General features: G+C 58.1%; 1 protein-coding gene across 4 annotated transcripts in view; it reads right to left on the reverse strand.

Annotated features, from left to right (window-relative positions):
- The window catches only part of RASGRF1 (Ras protein specific guanine nucleotide releasing factor 1), a 32575-nt gene extending 17203 nt beyond the window's left edge, over positions 1-15372 (reverse strand). For all 4 annotated transcript variants that reach the window (XR_011698954.1, XM_071568654.1, XM_071568653.1 and 1 more), the window contains exons 1-6: positions 14627-15372; positions 6194-6300; positions 5155-5302; positions 1760-1852; positions 450-703; positions 79-158 (exon numbers count right to left, since the gene is read on the reverse strand). Coding sequence is in view for 3 of the 4 variants with exons in the window: in XM_071568654.1 (XP_071424755.1) it covers positions 79-158; positions 450-703; positions 1760-1852; positions 5155-5302; positions 6194-6300; positions 14627-14902 (958 nt within the window). In the remaining variant the exon portion in view is untranslated. The remainder of the gene's footprint in view (positions 1-78; positions 159-449; positions 704-1759; positions 1853-5154; positions 5303-6193; positions 6301-14626) is intronic.
- Between the last annotated feature and the right edge of the window lie 745 nt (positions 15373-16117).

A 16117-nucleotide genomic window follows, 5' to 3' on the forward strand; every position in this document is an offset into this window, starting at 1 on the left:
AATGTGTTTTACTGCTGGTTGGCCAACGCCTGTTTTGTTGCAGGAGGAGGAAGAGGAGGAGGAGGCAGTGGCACTCACCCAGCACCAGCGTGGGCCAGCTGGAGATCCGTGCCTTCAGGCCTTGGTAAAAGATTTGGTGCAGAAACATGATCGTTTCACTGAAAGAGGAACCGAGACAGGACTGAGCCAAACCAGGAACAGACAGATGAACAAGCAGCAAATAATGAGGGTTTAGACAAAATCCCCAGCCCAGGGGGAGCAGGGCAGCCCCCAGACTGGCTGCAGGGGGCTGCACAACAGGGTGCAGAGGGTCCCTGGGGCCACAGGGAAGACAGAGCTACAAGCTCCTTGGACCACTTGGCAGGAGTGCCCCAGTGCCCAGGGTGGGAAGTGGGTGCCTGGAGCTGCTGCAATGATGCAGAGCTCCCAGAGCACAGGACGGAGCTCACCTGTTGAGGAAAATGCTGCTGACGTCGTCGTGCGTGATGGGTGGCTTCTTGGAGCTGGCCGCCATCCGCAACGGCCGCAGGAAGTTGTTGACCAGGATGTGGAGCTGCTGGACATACTCGGCCTCAGCCTCCAGCATGCTGAACACCACCTGGTTCCTCTTGCGCATGCTGTCTGCGTGGGGGGACCTGATGTAGTCCTGGATAATGGTCTTCCACTTCCTCCGGCACAGCCAGCCCCGCAGGAAGCTCTGCACCTGAGGGAAGCAGGGCTGGGAGCTAGGGAGGGGGCTGGGGGCCCAGGTGGGGCCCCCCCACCTGGCACAGGGTGTCCAGGAGGTTCCCTGGGTCTGTGCTGAGGTGTGTGTGCTGGTGCCTCTTCCTGGTGGTGCTCTGAGCCCTCCAGGCTGTGAATCCAACAATAATTCTTAAATCCCTGGCAAAGATTGCCCAGAGAAGCTGTGGTTGACCCATTCCTGGAAGAGTCCAAGGCCAGGGTGGACAGGGCTTGGAGCCACCTGGGATAGTGAAAGGTGTCCCTGATCACAGCAGAGGGTGGAACTCAATGAGCATTAATGTTCCCTTCCACTGAAACTACTCCATGACTCCATCATCAAAAACACCCTTTCCTAATGCAATGTCCCCTTTTCCAGAGATGCATGGAGGACTCCTACAAGAAGCAAAGATCCCATTTAATTCCTGACCTTACAGGCACAGCCACAATACCAGCCACTGTCCTGCCAGGGCTCAGCCCTACCCAGCACCCCCAGTTGCTCAGTGAACTAGGGCACCAAACCCCGCCAGAGCCAGCACGTGCCTGGGCACCCAAACATGCAGAGATGCATTAAGACCATCCAGAAAGTTTTCTGCCTCTTCTTTATGTTACTGGGCACCTGCAGCACATCCCACTCCATGCCCAGCACTCCAGCCCCACGTGCAGCTGCTGCCTTGCCTCAAGCACAGGGTTCAACCCCTCATCCCCTGCACGGGACAGTGGGTGCCTGGGCCCCGTCTCTTGCTCCCTGTGGGAAAGCTGTTGGGGTGATGGTTTTGCCTTGGCCAAAATAAAAGCTGTGACCATCACCACAGGAGGAGATATCAGAGGTGGTGCACAGGGAGAGATGCCTCGTACATCCAGAGAACACCAGGAGTGACCCAACAACAGATGGGTTCCCAGTTGGACAGAGCACATTTTACCCCTAAAAAACCCTGCCAGCAGAGGCACCTGCTCAGACACCTCTGCCAGCCCCCCAGGGAGCACGTCTGCTGTGCCTGCTTGGACACCCTGAGGGCCAACCCTCTCCACTACACACCTTCTTGATCTTCTTGATGTCACTGTCATCGTCGCTGGGCGCGCTGGTCTGGTTGGCCTGGATGCGCTCGTGGTCCTTGAGCAGGGAGGCGATCTGTGGGCACAGGGGTGAGCAGCTGCCCTGGCACGGCCTGGGGGCCAAGGACATCCCCCACCGTGCTGGGAATCAGCGTGAGCCTCTGCCTCAGAGACAGACACAGGGATACACCGTGCTGGTTCTGCCTTAATGGGAATCCCAAACTCACAGAATCACAGAATCCATTAAGTTGGAAAAGCTCTGAGTTCACCAGTTCCAGCCATGCCCCCAGCACTGCCAGGCCACCTCTAACTCACGTCCCCAAGTGCCACATTCTCACAGCTTTTAAATCCCTCCAGGGATGGGGACTCGATCAGTGGATGAAGCAGCTGAAGAAACCTGGCAGAGCTATCAGGGCACCCCTGACTTAGCACCTCCAGCACCCCAAACACATCACCTGGAAATCCTGCTGGGTGCCCAACACAAACCCCCTCCCTGTTTCCTGAGACAGAGTGCACAGCAAGTCAATAAGCACAACTTGGAGAGAAAATGCCAGAGCAGTCTGAAGCCTTGGCACCCCAAAGTGTGCAGGAGGGAGCAGCGCCCCGGCCGTGGGATGGAGCCGCCAGCTCCCGGCGCTGCAGTCACCGCTTCTCCCTGCACCTTCTCTCCCTCCTCTGCTCATCTCGTGGCCAGGTCCCCACGGCCAAAACTACTTGGGAAGTGACAGGAGAAGGCAAGAAAGCAGCACATGTGCCATCCAGAACGTGGGAAATTGGGAAAATGTGACTGGAATTTTGAATTTATAGAAAAGAACAGAAGTAAGAAAACAGCCTGGGAAGATTACTTTCCTGGGGGGAATAAGACCCATTTTGGAGAGAAAGGAGGAACAAATGGGGGTTTTGCTGTCTGGACTGTTTGGAAAAAGCAGGAACAAGCTGGAGGTGGTGGCCATGGTGTCAGGGTCACTGATCCAGCCCCTACGCAGCTCCATCCATTTCAGCCCATTTCACTATATGGTATCAGATTGTAGAGATTTTAGAGCTTTTTCCTCTCTGTGTGCTCTTCTGGAGAACCCTGAGTCCCCAAGACCACTTGCACACCCCCTGCACTTAAGGGCTTGTGGGCATCAAAGCCATTCCCATTGGGCAGCAGGACCCACGGAAAGGGTTCGCCAGTGCCACAGTTTTATTTTGTTTTGTTTTTTTAATTGAGTGAGCAAAATTTGCACATTAAAGTAGAAGATGATGATTTGATCCCTGCTTCAAAGCACGGGGAAGAGTGAAAGCACCCAAAGTGAAACTGGTGTGCCTGAGCCTGGGGACAGGACACTGTGGCCCTGCCAGCAGCTCTGGGCCAACCCTCAGCTAATTGCAGGGTTCCAAACATCTCCCAGCTCCCTGGACACAAGCTCAGGGGGATGCTCATTCTGCTGCCTCTGCCCCTCAGGGGAGAAGGGTCACTCCAGCCTGGAGGTTGGACCAGGCCTGGGGAGCTCCCAGCCAGTGCAGGACAGGGGTCTCAGGAGAAACCCCACTGAGGGGGGAGCCCAGACCCACCCAGGGGAGTTTTGGGGCTGATCTTGTTCTGCTGGAGAGCACAAATTCAGCAATCCTGGGAAAGACTTGTGGCTTTCCATCCCCACAAGACCAAAAAACCTTCAGTGCACCCCAACACATGGTCAGAGATTGCTATTGATCTGCTCTTTTTAACCCAAAATTTCCAAATGTAAGGAAAAGCCCAGCAAAAGGACAGGCCAAACCCTCCCCTGCCCTCACTGCCTCTCCAGATGCCTCCCCTGGGGAAATTTTGAGGTTCTGACTCATTTAGGCTTGAGGTCTCAGCCAGGCTGACCTGCACCCAGCTGCCTCCACTCCGATGCCACTGCCCACCCCCTGCCAGGCACAAGGAGGGGGCTGGTGGCAACACTGGCTCTGGGTGCTCCCACCCCGCTGCCCACTCACCGCTCTGCCTGCACCTGAACCAGAACTCACCTCAGCCAGAGCCCAGTGAGAGGGTACTGAGGGACCACAGCCCTGCAGGGCAGGGTGCAGGAGCACAGGGATGCCAGGGAGCAGGGGGATACCCCCAGTACCAGGCATCCCCTCTGCCACCAAGCATCACCCGCAGCACCAGGCAGCACCCATGCCACAGAGCATCCCCACAGTGCTGAATGTGCCCCTTCTGCCAGCCATGCCCTGCAGCCAGGCCTCCTCCTCCGGGTGCCTGAGAGACACACACGTCCCTCGGCACCGACTGCTGAGTCATCTGTGCACCTTGTTGCTGTCTGCTGTACCTGGCCTCGTGTCACCCTTCCCACCCCCCACACCGGGAGGGAACTGCTGCCAGAGCTGCCAGGACACACTGAGGGCAGCAGCTCCATGGGCTGATCCTACGAGATTGCTGAGTGCAGTGTCTGGGTGTTCACAGCACTGTGCACAGCGACCCCCTGGGTACCAGAGAGAATGAGTCCCCCTCTGCCCTGCTCAGGTGAGACCTCACCTGCAGAGCTGTCTCCACCTCCAGGAGCTCCAGCATCAGAAGGATGTGGAGGTGCTGGAGCGAGTCCAGACGAGGCCATGGAGATGCTCCAGGGCTGGAGTCCCTCTGCTCTGGAGCCAGGCTGGGAGAGCTGGGGGGGCTCACCTGGGGAAGAGAAGGCTCCAGGGACACCTGAGAGCCCCTTCCTGAGACCTGAGTGCCTAAAGGGGCTCCAAGAGAGCTGGAAAGGGACTTTGGACAAGGGCCTGGAGAGACAAGACAAGGGGGAATGGCTTCCCAGTGCCAGAGGGCAGGGATAGATGGCATATCGGGAAGAAGTCTTCCTGATAAAGGTGATGAGGCCCTGGCATAGGTTGTCCAGAGAATCTGTGGCTGTCCCATCCCTGGAAGTGTTCAAAACCAGGCTGAATAGGGCTTGGAGACACCTGGTCTAGTGGAAGATGTTCCTGAACATGGCAGAGAATGAGATGAGCTTTGAGGTCCAGTCCACCCCAAACCACTCCATGAGTCTGAGATATAGTGGCTGTGTTCCCCTCTCACAGGAGGCAAGGACCAGCTCCCCAGCCCACTCCCCAGTGCTCCTTGCTGGGATGAATCCTTCCCTTCCACAGCAGTTGTCCTGGCTCCAGGGAGCACCCTGAGCCCCCACCATGCCAGTGCAGCACAGCCACAACCACTTTCTGCACCACTGCTGCAAGGAAAAACCCCAAGGGAGGTGATGCCCTTTCTTCTCTTTGCAGGAGAAGGGCCAGCCTGGTGTCATCAAAAGAAGCAGAACCACACCAGCCATGACACCCCCGGTCCCTGCCCACACAGGGATGGCACCTGCCCACCCACAGGCCACCCCTGCAGCCACAGGGCAGCACCGGCCACTTCACCTCGGCCTTGAGGCGCTCGATCTCGATCTCGCCATCCTCGATCTGCTGCCGGAGTTGCTTGGCAACAGTCTTCTCTGTCTCCACAATCTGCAGGAGATGGAGGTACTTCTGCATCAGTGCCTCGTGCTCCATCGCCAGGTTCCTGTAGCTGCAGCAGACACGGCCATGAGTGCCCAGTCCAGGGACCTCCAGCCACTGCAGCCCCAGCGCGGGACTGCAGCCTCAGGCACTGCATTTGGACAAGGGCTCCTCTTTCCCAGCTGCCCACGTGCTGCTCTGTCCCCTCTGGATCAGAGAACCACAGAGGGAATGAACCAGGGGGCAGTTCCTGCAGCTGGGCATGCTGCTGCTCAGACAGGACCAGTCTGGGGAGGAAACAGGTTCCCCACGGGGGGCAAACAGAAAGGACAACACAAAGCCAGTGCAATTGTAAGAAACAAAAAACCCCCAAACATCCATGGCTAAACCTCTGTCACCCACCACATCCCAAAAGTTTATGGAGAAGGACATGTGACACAAGTTCCTACAGAGTCCTGGTCTAATCAGGGACTGCAAAGATAGTGTTTCTCCCATTCCCTGCTCACAGCTCCCACCTCATCCCACACCTCGCTGCCAGCCTGGAAACCTCCTTCCCCAGAGAGGCACCTGTGCCGTGCTGGCACCTGACCCCTCTTCATGACAGCTGGCCTGTGCCAGCCCTCCCAAGGCACACAGACAGGAGCCTGACAAAACCCCTTCCTGGCCAGTTTGCTGTTCCAAGTGAATCCCTTCCAGCTGGGCTTTGAACCCGGGGGAGAACTGGGCATCCTGCCAGCACCAGGCTAGTACAGGCAGCACCAGTGGCATGGGACTGGGGTGGGGGACAGCTGAACACAGCCCCCTGCTCCTCATGAGGGTGCCCAACATGGGGCTAGGGGGCAAAAAGGGTTCTGTTGTGCCCACTGGCAGCACTCAGCTCAGTGGCATCCTGCCCACAGCCCCCTCAGCACAGCTTCACCCTCAGCCCACTCACCCTCAGCACACAGGCACAGGGACATACCTGGCATGAGCTATGGCTGCCACCCACTCGTCGCAGTCCTTGGCATCTTCGGTCCTCAGCTCCAGGGTCTTCTGGTTCTCATGGTTGAAGTTAACGGTGAAGTAGTGCTGGGGGGCAGGCACAGGGGTTACAGTCACGCTGCACACAGAGCCAGCAGAAAGCACTTCATGGCCCACCACAGGCTGGTTCATCAGAAAAACACATTTGGAAACACCAGGAGCACAGCCAAGACATGCTGCCCCCAGCACAGCCATGCCCCTGGCGAGGACAGGGCTGGGAAATGCTCCAAGGGCAAATCCCACAGGGCAAAGACCCAAAGAAACCTAAAGCCACCAAACCCACCCATGTGAAGGGGACTTCAGTCCTGAGCCTACAGCAACTGCCCTGGGGACACCCTCACCTGTGGAATGGGGCAGAGCAGCGAGGATGCTGAGCTGGACCTGCATCCCTGCCTACATCCATGGGTTAACCCCTGGACTCAATAATCTTAGAGAGCTTTCCCAGTCAATGATTTTATAACCTTATGATCCCTGCCTGCATCCATAGGTCAATGGTTGGACTTTATGATCTTAGAGGTCTCTTACGTTGATGATTCCATGATTCCTGTCTGCATCCATATGTTAATGGTTGGATGAGATGGTCTTAGATTTCTTTTCCAATCTTTTTCTTAATGATTCCATGATTTTACAATCCTTGCCTGCATCCCTGCCTGCATCCCTTGGTTGATGGTCAGACTCGCTGTTCTTGGAGGTCTTTTCCAACTGTAATGATTCCTGATCCCACGATCCCTGCCTGTGTCTGTGCCAGTGCGGGGAATGTGGCCCTCGGGCACAGCCGAAGCGCTGCCACCCCGAGGTGACGTGGAGCAGAGCCCGGGCCCTCGTGTCACACCCGGACCGGGGGCTCCGGGGGGAGGTGGCCACGGTGCAGGGCTATTTTTAGCCTCCCTTGACATTTGCAGTGTTTGTGCTAATCGTGTGTGGTGCCGCCGCCGGGTTTGTGCCGCTCCTCTGCTTCCCTGCAGTCTCCAAGGAAACAGGTACCACGCTGCAGTGCCGGATCCTGCCCGGAATAACTGGGCTAAACCAAGCCCACTGGAACGAGCTCATCCTGACATCATCTGCTCCTCTGTTGGGTTTAATGAGGGACTGAATTCACAGGTATCTTGTTGAAAAACCACTGCAAGCCCAAGGTGTAGCACTGGCATCTCCCCTTGCCCCCCAGGGCATGGGCAGCTGCTGTCTGCAGGCACAGACCCTCAGGTGCCATGAAAACATTGATGGGCACCACAATGCTCTTCTTTTCCCATACCTGATCAGGCCCAGGGGTGCTGGGGAGAAGGGCCACCAGAGGGGTGCAGGAGGCTCTGGGTGAACCCAGGATGCTGGGGAGCCCTGGGGGGAGCCAGGGCACAGACTGTCGCTGCTCCCAGGTGATGCCAGCACAGGCAGCACAGACTCAGCAGCCCCCAGCTGCCCACCTAGGGCTCGTGTCTTGGGATAACAGTCTGAGAAGCACCCTCAGAGCTCATCCAACACCCCTGGGTCCTGCAGAGGAGAGGAGGGCCAGGACACTGGTTGTTGCAGGGATCCATTGAAGATGCAGCTCCTTCACTTCTGCCCAGGGTCCTTTAGGGGAAAGCTCTTTTATTGCTGATCCCATGGACAAGCTTTCTCCTTATGGAGCCATTCCCATGGTAAAATACCATCATCCATCACCCACCCCAAGGTAATACACCATCATCCATCACTCACTCCTTCCTCAGCCTGCTGTGCTCAGGTTGCCCAGAGCTCCGTGTCTGCCTGGGGGACACCTCTGGAGCTGCACCAGCTACCCAGCCCTTTGCTCCTCATCCCCTTTTCTCTCCCTCCTACCCCTAAAGTCTTTTACTCGCAATTGAGGGGAAATTAACCAGAAATTCATGGTCTCTGCACAGTGTGATTCTGTGCCTTGGTTTTACACCCATCTCACATCCCTTCACTTGTAACTGCATCGAGAAGAGCCCGTCAGATTGGCAAAGCTGGAAACGCCCCCCTTAAACACCAACGAGGTGTGGGGGAGCCCCTTCGCCACCCAAAGCCCTTGGCAGCTTCTGGTGCTGTGGGTTCAAACGACTCCAACACCACAGTGTGCATGATCCACCAACACCAACAGCTGGTGCTCAGACAAGTCCCCACGGGACCAGAAACACAGGGAGATGCCCCCAGGGGTGCCCTGAACTGGTCCCTGCCTGGCAAGAGGGGATGGGATGGTGAGCCCCAGGCTGCTCTTCCCAGGGGCTGAAGGTCCCATGTGGATGATGCAGCATCCATGTGAGCTCCTGGGGTCCCTTGGGGATGACACAGCACCTATTTCTGCTCCCATGGGCAAGTGCATCCACTGAGAGTCCTGCACCCATGAGCAGGACCAAGCACCTCACCAGATCAGAGCAGACTGACCTTCTCCAGAGCCCTGGGAAACCACCAGATACGGGGCCTGTCAAAGGTTAAAATAAGGGGTGCAGAGCCCAGGGCAGGGATCAGGACCAGGATCTGGGGCACTGACCCTGAACAGGTGCCCACTCTGCCCCGCTGCCCTCTTTGCCCACTTGTGGCACCCCCCGACACTCCAGCTTTGGAAGGTTTTGTCAGGCAGTTCCTGGTTCATCCAATTTAAACCCAAAAACTCAGGCAGGTTTTACCAGTGGCAGTTTCAGTGCTGTTGGCAGCAGAGCCAGACAATGGGGGCTGGAGGCCTCCCAGCCCCGTGGGGCTGCAGCCAGGACCCCTGAGTCCCCACTCCTGCTCCTTGTGAGATCCAAAGCTGGCTCCCTCCAGCACACACTGCTCGTGCTGCTCCAGTTTATCCCCACACAATTACCAGGAAGTGCAGTGTGCTGGAAAGGAGGAAGTTATTTTATATTTGAATAATAAAACTCCCACCAGCTTTTATCTACGCCTAACTGATGATCCCTCTCTACTATCACAGTGACACATCGTACCCAGCAGCCCAGGAGAGCTTCCTGCTGCACCCACTGGGTCAGGGACTGAGGACCAGGACTAGAGCCATGGACAGGACCAGCACAGAAACAGACCCACAGATGGGACTAATGCAGACTGGACCTGCAAATTACTGGACCAACCCCACGGACAGGACCAGCACTGAACCAGCAATTCTGCCCAGATACAGCAATTCTGCCCAGAATAATGATATAGGAGAGTTCCAGGTCACCAAGAGAAACATTAAAGCATGTCCAGGGGCACCCGGAGGCCCAGAACCCCCTCGGGCAACCATCACCTGGCCACCCACAGCCCCAGGACCACCACACAGCTCCCCCTAGGCCCTGCCTGCTGCAGTGAGGGGTTATTATCAAGGCTCCTGATGTGCAGAAAGACTCAGAAATAAATCCAAATAAGCTTTAAAATGATGCATGATTTCCAAAAGAGACAACCAACCTATTCCCATAATTCTTTTAAATTTGGAGCAGGGCATTCTTCTGCCTGAACAACTTGCCAGACCCCTAAGGACGTCATTCCAGAGGCTGCTCTCCTTGCACCCCCACACTGGTGACTGCACATGTGAGAGTGGGGGACCACGAGGGAACCCCCCCAGCAATACCAAAGCAGTGACTGTCACCCTTTCCTTGTTTTGTTGTGCCATCCCAGGATTCTTTCACCCCATGGGAATGTTCCCCGTCATCCCTCTGGAGCCGCCTACCCTCCAGCCTCCCAGAATGGGGAGATCCACGGCCGCCTGTTAGTGAAGCTGATGGTTATTCCAGTTGACACAAAGGGCAAAAGGAGGAGAATTTTCCTTCTCTGGATGGATGAGTCTAAAAATCCACAGCCAGCCATGGCAACTCTTAACATCCCTGACCTACATACCACACGCTTTGGGAAAATAGGACTTTGGAGTCGGATGCTCCAGCAGCTCATTTCTGTGCTGACAATAAGAAAAAAATTCCAAGAGGCTGCAGTTTCCCTCCTTTGCTTCAGGATGGGCTGTCAGGATGCTCACAAATGGGTGCTAGAGGTAAGTATCACCTGTGTGGAGTAGGCTCTGGAGTCATGGGCAGAAATATTTGTAAAAAAATTAAAATACATCAAAATTTCCCTGTTTTTTTCCAGTGATCTGGCAGGTGGGCATGCAGGCAACGCCAGGACTAACACCATGAGCAACCCTCCTCACTCCAAAATCCCCACATGACATCGCTCACCACAGCAATTAATTAAAAGCCCCAAATTCCCCCAGAGCTCATGTATAGTTCAGGTTTAAGTCCACAAATTATGATCTATAATCCCAAAAAATCAGGTTGCATGGAATTATATTCACATAGAAAAGTTCCCGTTGCCTGAGGTGGCTGATGTTCATGCACCTGTGGCCAGTGCTGGGATCTGGGGATCCAGTGCCTGGGATGTCAGTCCTAAAGTCTGGAAAACCTTCAGAGTTGCCCTGCTCGGGATGCCCACGGGTACCTACAAGGCCCTGCTCCACAGATGGGATCTGTCCCCCCTGGCCACCCTCCACAGCCCTTTTTGGGAGTGCCCAGGTGAATCCTCACAGCTGGATCCTGTGGCCCTGCTGATGCACCCCCAGAGAGCTGTCTGAGCTCTCCCATTGCCAGGAATGGCTCCATCAGCAGGGCCTTGGCTCTGGGAGAGCTGGAGCTGCTGGGCTGGCAGGGCCTACTGCAGATTCCCAAGGTGCTCTCAGTGCTCTGTGTGCTGCTGGTGCTGGGAAGAGCCATGGCTTTCCCATGCCCTCCTCGGCTGTACAGGAAAACGAGTAGGACTGGGTTTGAACACATTGCAGGGAGATGGGAGACAAACTCTCTCCTGGATGTGCCAGTGGGAATTGTGTCCACAAGCCTTCTGTCACCCCATGGGAACCATGGCCACATGCACCCACTCACTGCCTGCTCCTCTCAGCTTTGCATCGTGGTGCAAAACACTCCCTTGAGTCCTTCCTACCTCTAACAGCACAGACACAACCATGGCCCCATCCCTGGAACACACTCTGGAGATGGTGCAGGAATCCCCACCCATGGGCAGTGTGTGCCCAGGAGCAGCCCTGGCCTGGGGGAACACAGCTCAGCACTGAGGAGCTGCAGAGCCTTGAGCCAAGGGGGCCACTGCCTGACTCAGCACCCCGATGGCTCTGCCTGAGGGCTCCTGCTTAGGAACAATGCACAGCACCTGGATACGGGTCTGCAAACGGACACAGGCAGTCGTGGTGTTCCCAGTCCCAGAAGAGTTCAAAAGCCGTGGAGATGTGGCACTTGGAGACCTGGTTAGTGGTGGCCTTGGCAGTGCTTGGGAAATGGCTGGACTTGATAATCTCAGAGGGCTTTTCCACCCTTAGTGATTCTGTGATTCCAAATCCAGTGGCAGGCTGGATTCAAAGAGCAAACCCAACTGCGTTTTCAGCTGCCCAGCTGACACACGATGGAGAGTCCTCACCTGATACCACGGCCTTCCTGCTCCCCAAGGTCAGGTTCAGATCAGTTTTGGACCTGCTCGGCTCCTCCTCCAGGATCTCACCTTGGCTGGGCACCCTCCCCATAAGGGCACCCCACATCCTGCCCACCCCCACCGAGCACACACTGACATGGAGGGCAGACGTGGCCACACAAAAGCCCATCCCAACATTGTCACTCTGGGGGGCCAGGGACAGCAGGGCCGGGGGCTGGCACAGCCCAGACACCATGGCAGGGTCAACGGGGGGGGCCACCACCCCAACTCACCCCAGCACCACTGGCACCACCACCCCAAGCAGCTGCATCCCAGCCTTCCATGACAAGGGGCCAACAGGTCAACCACATGGACCCCTCCCCTGGCCACAGCCTGGCCTCACCCAGCAATAAAATATCTTCCACATCCAACTGGTTGGAAGGAAAATTCATTTGTGGAAAAACACAGCAAAAGCAGAAAACAAAGTTCCAGAGGTGGCAAATCCCTCTTCAACGTTCCAATTTTCCAAATATCTTTGCTGTCTTATTCTCACATGTGCCAATGCTAAAGTTCACCACGTTCCATGGAAAAAAAAACCAAAAGCAAAATATGTGCACTTTAAAAGAGGGGGTTTGAAAATCACACTTCTTAAAATTTCTCCTTTGTGGTGATTTGGGAACCTTTCAGGCTTTACTCGAGCAAGGAAGGAATCCAAACCTGTAAGTCCTCTGCGTCAGGGAACACTGTCCTCAGAGCTCCAGCTGAACTGCCCAGAAAAATAAATACCCTCAAAAAAAATTAATGTGGATCATAGGCAGTGTTAGAAATTTCCTCAGCACCTTCCCTTCATGGGATGCTGGGCACAGCTGGGTACCAGGTGAGGGGGAAGCCAAGGCTTTCCATGGTGTGGGGAACACAGACCCTTTCTGTGTACCACCCGCTCCTCCCAGCCCAGCCAGGCTGCAGATCTGCACCATCAATATTCACCACTTATCTCATCTCTGGGCCATTAATTAGCTGGCAGAGCAGAGGACATCCAGAGCTCCCGCACCTCCAGTTACATTTGGCCTAAGGAATTACACAGAATTACGAGCCAGGAGCTGAACCACAGCACACACACATGGATCAGCAGATGGGGAAATACCTGGCATGGCAGGAGATCCCCGTGACAGCAGCCCCTCACTCAGAGCAAGGATCAACCCTCCAGGTGCATTCTGAACTGGAAAGGGGATGTGACATCCTCCCCATAGGGTTTGCATGGTGGAAAATCTCTCCATCCCAAACACGAGGAGTCAAAGCCTTGATTCCAAGCTTGATTCCAACCTGGCCAGGAAGCTTGACTGCAACCTGGCTGGCAAACTTGATGGAAGCTGAACAAGGAACCCACAACATCCATGACTGAAGGGACAGTAGTGACAACCACAGCAACATGACCCCTCGCAGCCACAGCCCCCAAGATGCCACTCTCTGGGGCTGCTCTGACATACACACCAGGCTCCCAGGAGCCTCAGCTGGGCAAAACACACAGTATTCTCCTCTGTACAGGGAAATGTTCCCGTGCTCCCAGCCAGGAGGAAGGGAACATGCCAGGGAGCAGTGGTGCTTGGCTCTCATAGCAGGGCTTTCCAAGCGCCAGGAAGAGCCAGAATTGAGGGCTGATTTCCCACCAGGCTGCCCCATGCCCCAGGTGCCTCGGGGAGGGCCCACGGGCCCCATTCCGCAGTCTGCCGGCAGTGCTCCCACCGCCTCTCCAGAGCCTGCTCAGGCAGGAATTATGCAAGACCTGCAGAGCTGGACCCAAAACACACCGTGCCTCTCGCACATCCCCAGCCTGCTCTGGAAGTGCCAGGACCCCCTGTCTGCTCCCAGTGAGGGGCTCCCGGTGCCAATGTGCCAGGGGCACCCACGGGGTGCATGGTCACGCTCAACACACCACGGCCAGGGGGTGAAACCAGCTGGCTCCTGTGCACACTGAGACTGGAGGTGGTTTTGGAACCAGTGGATGGGGATTTGCCCTCCAAGCTGAAAGCCAGCCCTTCTGCCCCCCAGTCTGGCTTCATCCCATCCCTCCTGGCTGATTCGGCACATCCCAGTTCCAGCAAACCTCCCGGGACAAACGCACCGGGGGCTGCCAGCTTCCACACCACGCTGCTCCAGGACACGTACTGCGCCCGACACACGCGGGAGAAACGCACCCTGGGCCCGTCCGGGGCTGAGTGCCCGTAGCCCTGAGGCCGACCGATGGATCCAGATTCTCCCAGCGCCTCGCAAAGGCTTTGGTGTTTTCGCGCTGATCACCCGCAGACATCAGCACTGGCAAAGGGCACTGCAAACCAGCGCCGGCATGGGAGGCATGGGGGACCCCACTCCACTTCTCCCCCTGCCCGGGGAAGGGATAGATGCACAAACCGCACGTGTGGGAAGCACGAACAGGGTGAAATCTGCCTAAAAACAAGACCCTGCGCTCCGCGCTGAGCACCACACCATCGCCAGGCTGCTCCCATCGCGGGGCCGGGGGGAGTTATCCCTCAGACGCCGGCAAACCACGGGGGGCACACGGGGCGTGGGAAACAGCGAAGCCGCGTTGGCTGAGCCGCAGCACGGCTGGGGCTGCCCCACGGAAGCCTCGGGGTCCACGCCGGGCCGAGGGTCGAGCCGCGACTCGCGAGGGGCGCGAGGCTCTGCAGCGCCAAGAGCGGCCGCCGGGGGGCGGCCCTCGCCGCAGCCCCGCGCTAATTACCGGCAGTTAATTAGCCAAGAGCTGGGGGCTCATGGAAGAGTGTGGAGGTACTCCGGCCAAACCCCCACAAGGAACCCAGCCGCTGCCCTGGCACTCCAGCCCCGGGGAGCATTGCCCCTCCCCAGCACAGACCGGCCTCATCCTCACCCCCCGCCCCAGTCACGCGTGGGGCGGATCCCGGCGCCAGGAGCCCCGGAGATGCGAGGCCTGGACCACCGCGGGGCATCCCCCCTTCCTCTCCGCGGGGTCCCCCGTATCGCCCACCTGCTTCTCCAGGGAGTCCTTGGCCGAGAGGGGGGGCTTGGGAGAGGGTGCGCGGTCGCAGACGCAGCCCTCGAGAAGGTAGAGCCCCGAGGGTCGCGAGCTGGAGTCGGTCTCGAAGTAGAAGAGCATGTTCTGGAGCAGGGCGAACCACTTGGTGTGCCATTTCGTGTTGTCGGCGCTCCGCTTGCTCAGGTACCCGCGCCGGGCCCCGTCCTTCTTCGCCAGCAGCCCCAGGTGGGCGACGTGCCCGTCATTGAGCCGCATCCCCTTCTGCATCCTGCCGGCACCGCGCTCACATGGCCCCCGCCGCGGGCGGGGCCGCGCCGTGCCGCCCCTGCCGCCCCCGCAGACCCCGCAGACCCCGCGGCCCCCGCAGCATCAGCGGCCCCCGCTGCCCCCGGGGAGCTGCGGGCCGATCATCCCGCGGCCTGGCCCCGCTGAGTGCCGGCTGTGCCGGTGAGAGCCGCGTCCCGAACCCGCCGCGCGGAGCCGCGGACGGGCGGGGCGACTGACGGCGGCGGCACCGGCGACCGGCAGCGCCGGTCGGAGCCGCGCCGAGCCGAGCGGAGCAGCGGCCCTGCTTCCCTGCCTGCTTCCCTGCCTGCTTCCCTGCTCCTGCCCTGCCTCCCGCGCTGCCGCCGGCTGCGGGGGTGGTCGCGCCGCGTTGCGCTCGCCGGGGCCGCCCCCGGGCCGCGGGATGCCGGGGCCGCCGCCAGCACCGTCACCGTCAGCACCGTCACCGTCAGCACCGCCACCACTCCGCTCCGCACCGCAAGGGATCCCCGGGCCGAGAGAGAACCCCGGGCACGCAGGACAACCGGGCATGCAGGCTGCCCGGACCGAGAGGGGCGCCCAGGCACGCGGCACCCCGGGCCAGCACGGAATCCCATCCACAGCCGGAGCACCGGGCCGAGAGAGGCGCTCCGGGCACAGCCGCAGTCCTGGCCCAAGAGGAACGCCCAGAGCAGATGAGACCCCAGGGCACAACCAGAGTCCCGGGCTGAGAGGGAACCCCAGACACAGACACAGTCTCGAGCTAAGAGGGACCCTCAGAGACACAGGATCCCCAGACCAAGAGGGACCCCCAGGCACATGGCACCCCCCAGGAACAGCTGGAGCCCTAAGCCAGGAGGGACCCCAGACCAGACAGGAGACCTGGGGACACTGGATCCAGGACAAAAGAGACCCTTTGGCCAGAAAAGACCTTGGGACAAGTGGCAGCACCAGACGGAGCAGACAGACCATTTATTTCTGTTTGTCTCACACTTGATCTTTCTCCTCCATCCTGGCCTTGTGTGCTCTGCTGAGCAGGGTAAAACTGGGAAAAACGGGCACTGGCTGCAGCTGGAGCCTGTGCAGGGAAGGGAGTGCCCTGGCGCTCCCCATATCCCGGGGGGCCCCCTGCAGCCAGGGGCTCTGGGTCAGCCCGACGCCACTGTGATGGGCACGTGTGACACCTGCAGTGCCTGCGAGGTGGCACGTGAGCCCTGC

The sequence above is a fragment of the Pithys albifrons genome, chromosome 13, assembly GCF_047495875.1.
Source record: "Pithys albifrons albifrons isolate INPA30051 chromosome 13, PitAlb_v1, whole genome shotgun sequence".
NCBI classification, from domain to species: domain Eukaryota; kingdom Metazoa; phylum Chordata; class Aves; order Passeriformes; family Thamnophilidae; genus Pithys; species Pithys albifrons.